This window comes from Merops nubicus, unplaced genomic scaffold (genome assembly GCF_000691845.1).
Source record: "Merops nubicus isolate BGI_N331 unplaced genomic scaffold, ASM69184v1 scaffold24718, whole genome shotgun sequence".
Lineage (NCBI taxonomy): Eukaryota > Metazoa > Chordata > Aves > Coraciiformes > Meropidae > Merops > Merops nubicus.
The window spans coordinates 8,545-9,311 of record NW_008626740.1 but is presented as its reverse complement, the minus strand read 5'-3'; the positions used below and the strand labels follow the sequence as shown (position 1 = coordinate 9,311).

The window sequence follows — 767 nt, the reverse complement described above, 5'->3', positions numbered from 1 at the left end:
GCCTGTGGCAGAGGGTTGAAACTAGATGATCTTTAAGGTCTCTCCCAACCTAATCCCTTCTATGACTTTATACATCTCTATAGAACGGTCTGAGGCTCCAGCAAAGCGCAGCCCCCGACGCCCCGCGGGCACAGGAGCCTGCTCAGTATTCCACTCACCAGAGCCCTTCACATTTCACAGAGCAGATGCCCACTGAGCATCTTGAAACAAATCCAAAGGTAGGAGGGCTGGCTGCTGGCAGGGAAACAACAACCCCCCCCCGGCCTCAGCAGCCCCAGCTGCACACAGCACCCGGGCTGGGCCACGAGCCACCAAGGCTTCTGCCACAGGCTGCTTTGTCTGGTGGAAGGAGCCCGGCTGGAGGTGACCTGGGCGAGCAGAGGTGGAGATGTGGTGGCAGAGACCATGATCTCCTCGTCAGCCAAAATCCCTGCTGCCCGTGGCTCCGTGCTGGGCATCCTGCCTGGTCCAAACTACCCCCATGTGGGGACGAGCCAGGCGGGCAGCAGCCTGCGCAGTGAGTCTCCTTCAAAAAACACATTTCGTAGTTGGCAGCAGCACTTCTCTGAGCACGGGGCAATTCTCTGTGGGCAGCTGTGAGCAGACCCTGGCCGTGCTCCTGCCAGAGCCAGGGAGGCAAGGAACAGCCAGGCAGGGCTGCTGGTGGTGGCCAGGCAAGGATGCTGGTGGTGGCCAGGGAGGGATGCTGATGGTGGCCAGGCAGGGCTGCTGGTGGTGGCCAGGCAAGGATGCTGGTGGTGGCCAGG

At 61.1% G+C, this 767-nt stretch overlaps 1 protein-coding gene across 1 annotated transcript in view; it reads left to right on the top strand.

Moving 5' to 3' along the window:
* Window positions 1–405: 405 nt before the first annotated feature.
* LOC103778522 (acyl-CoA synthetase family member 3, mitochondrial-like) overlaps window positions 406–767 on the top strand; it is a 6,465-nt gene continuing 6,103 nt past the window's right edge. The window contains exon 1 of the mRNA XM_008946112.1: window positions 406–517. Coding sequence (XP_008944360.1) covers window positions 406–517 — 112 coding nt within the window. The remainder of the gene's footprint in view (window positions 518–767) is intronic.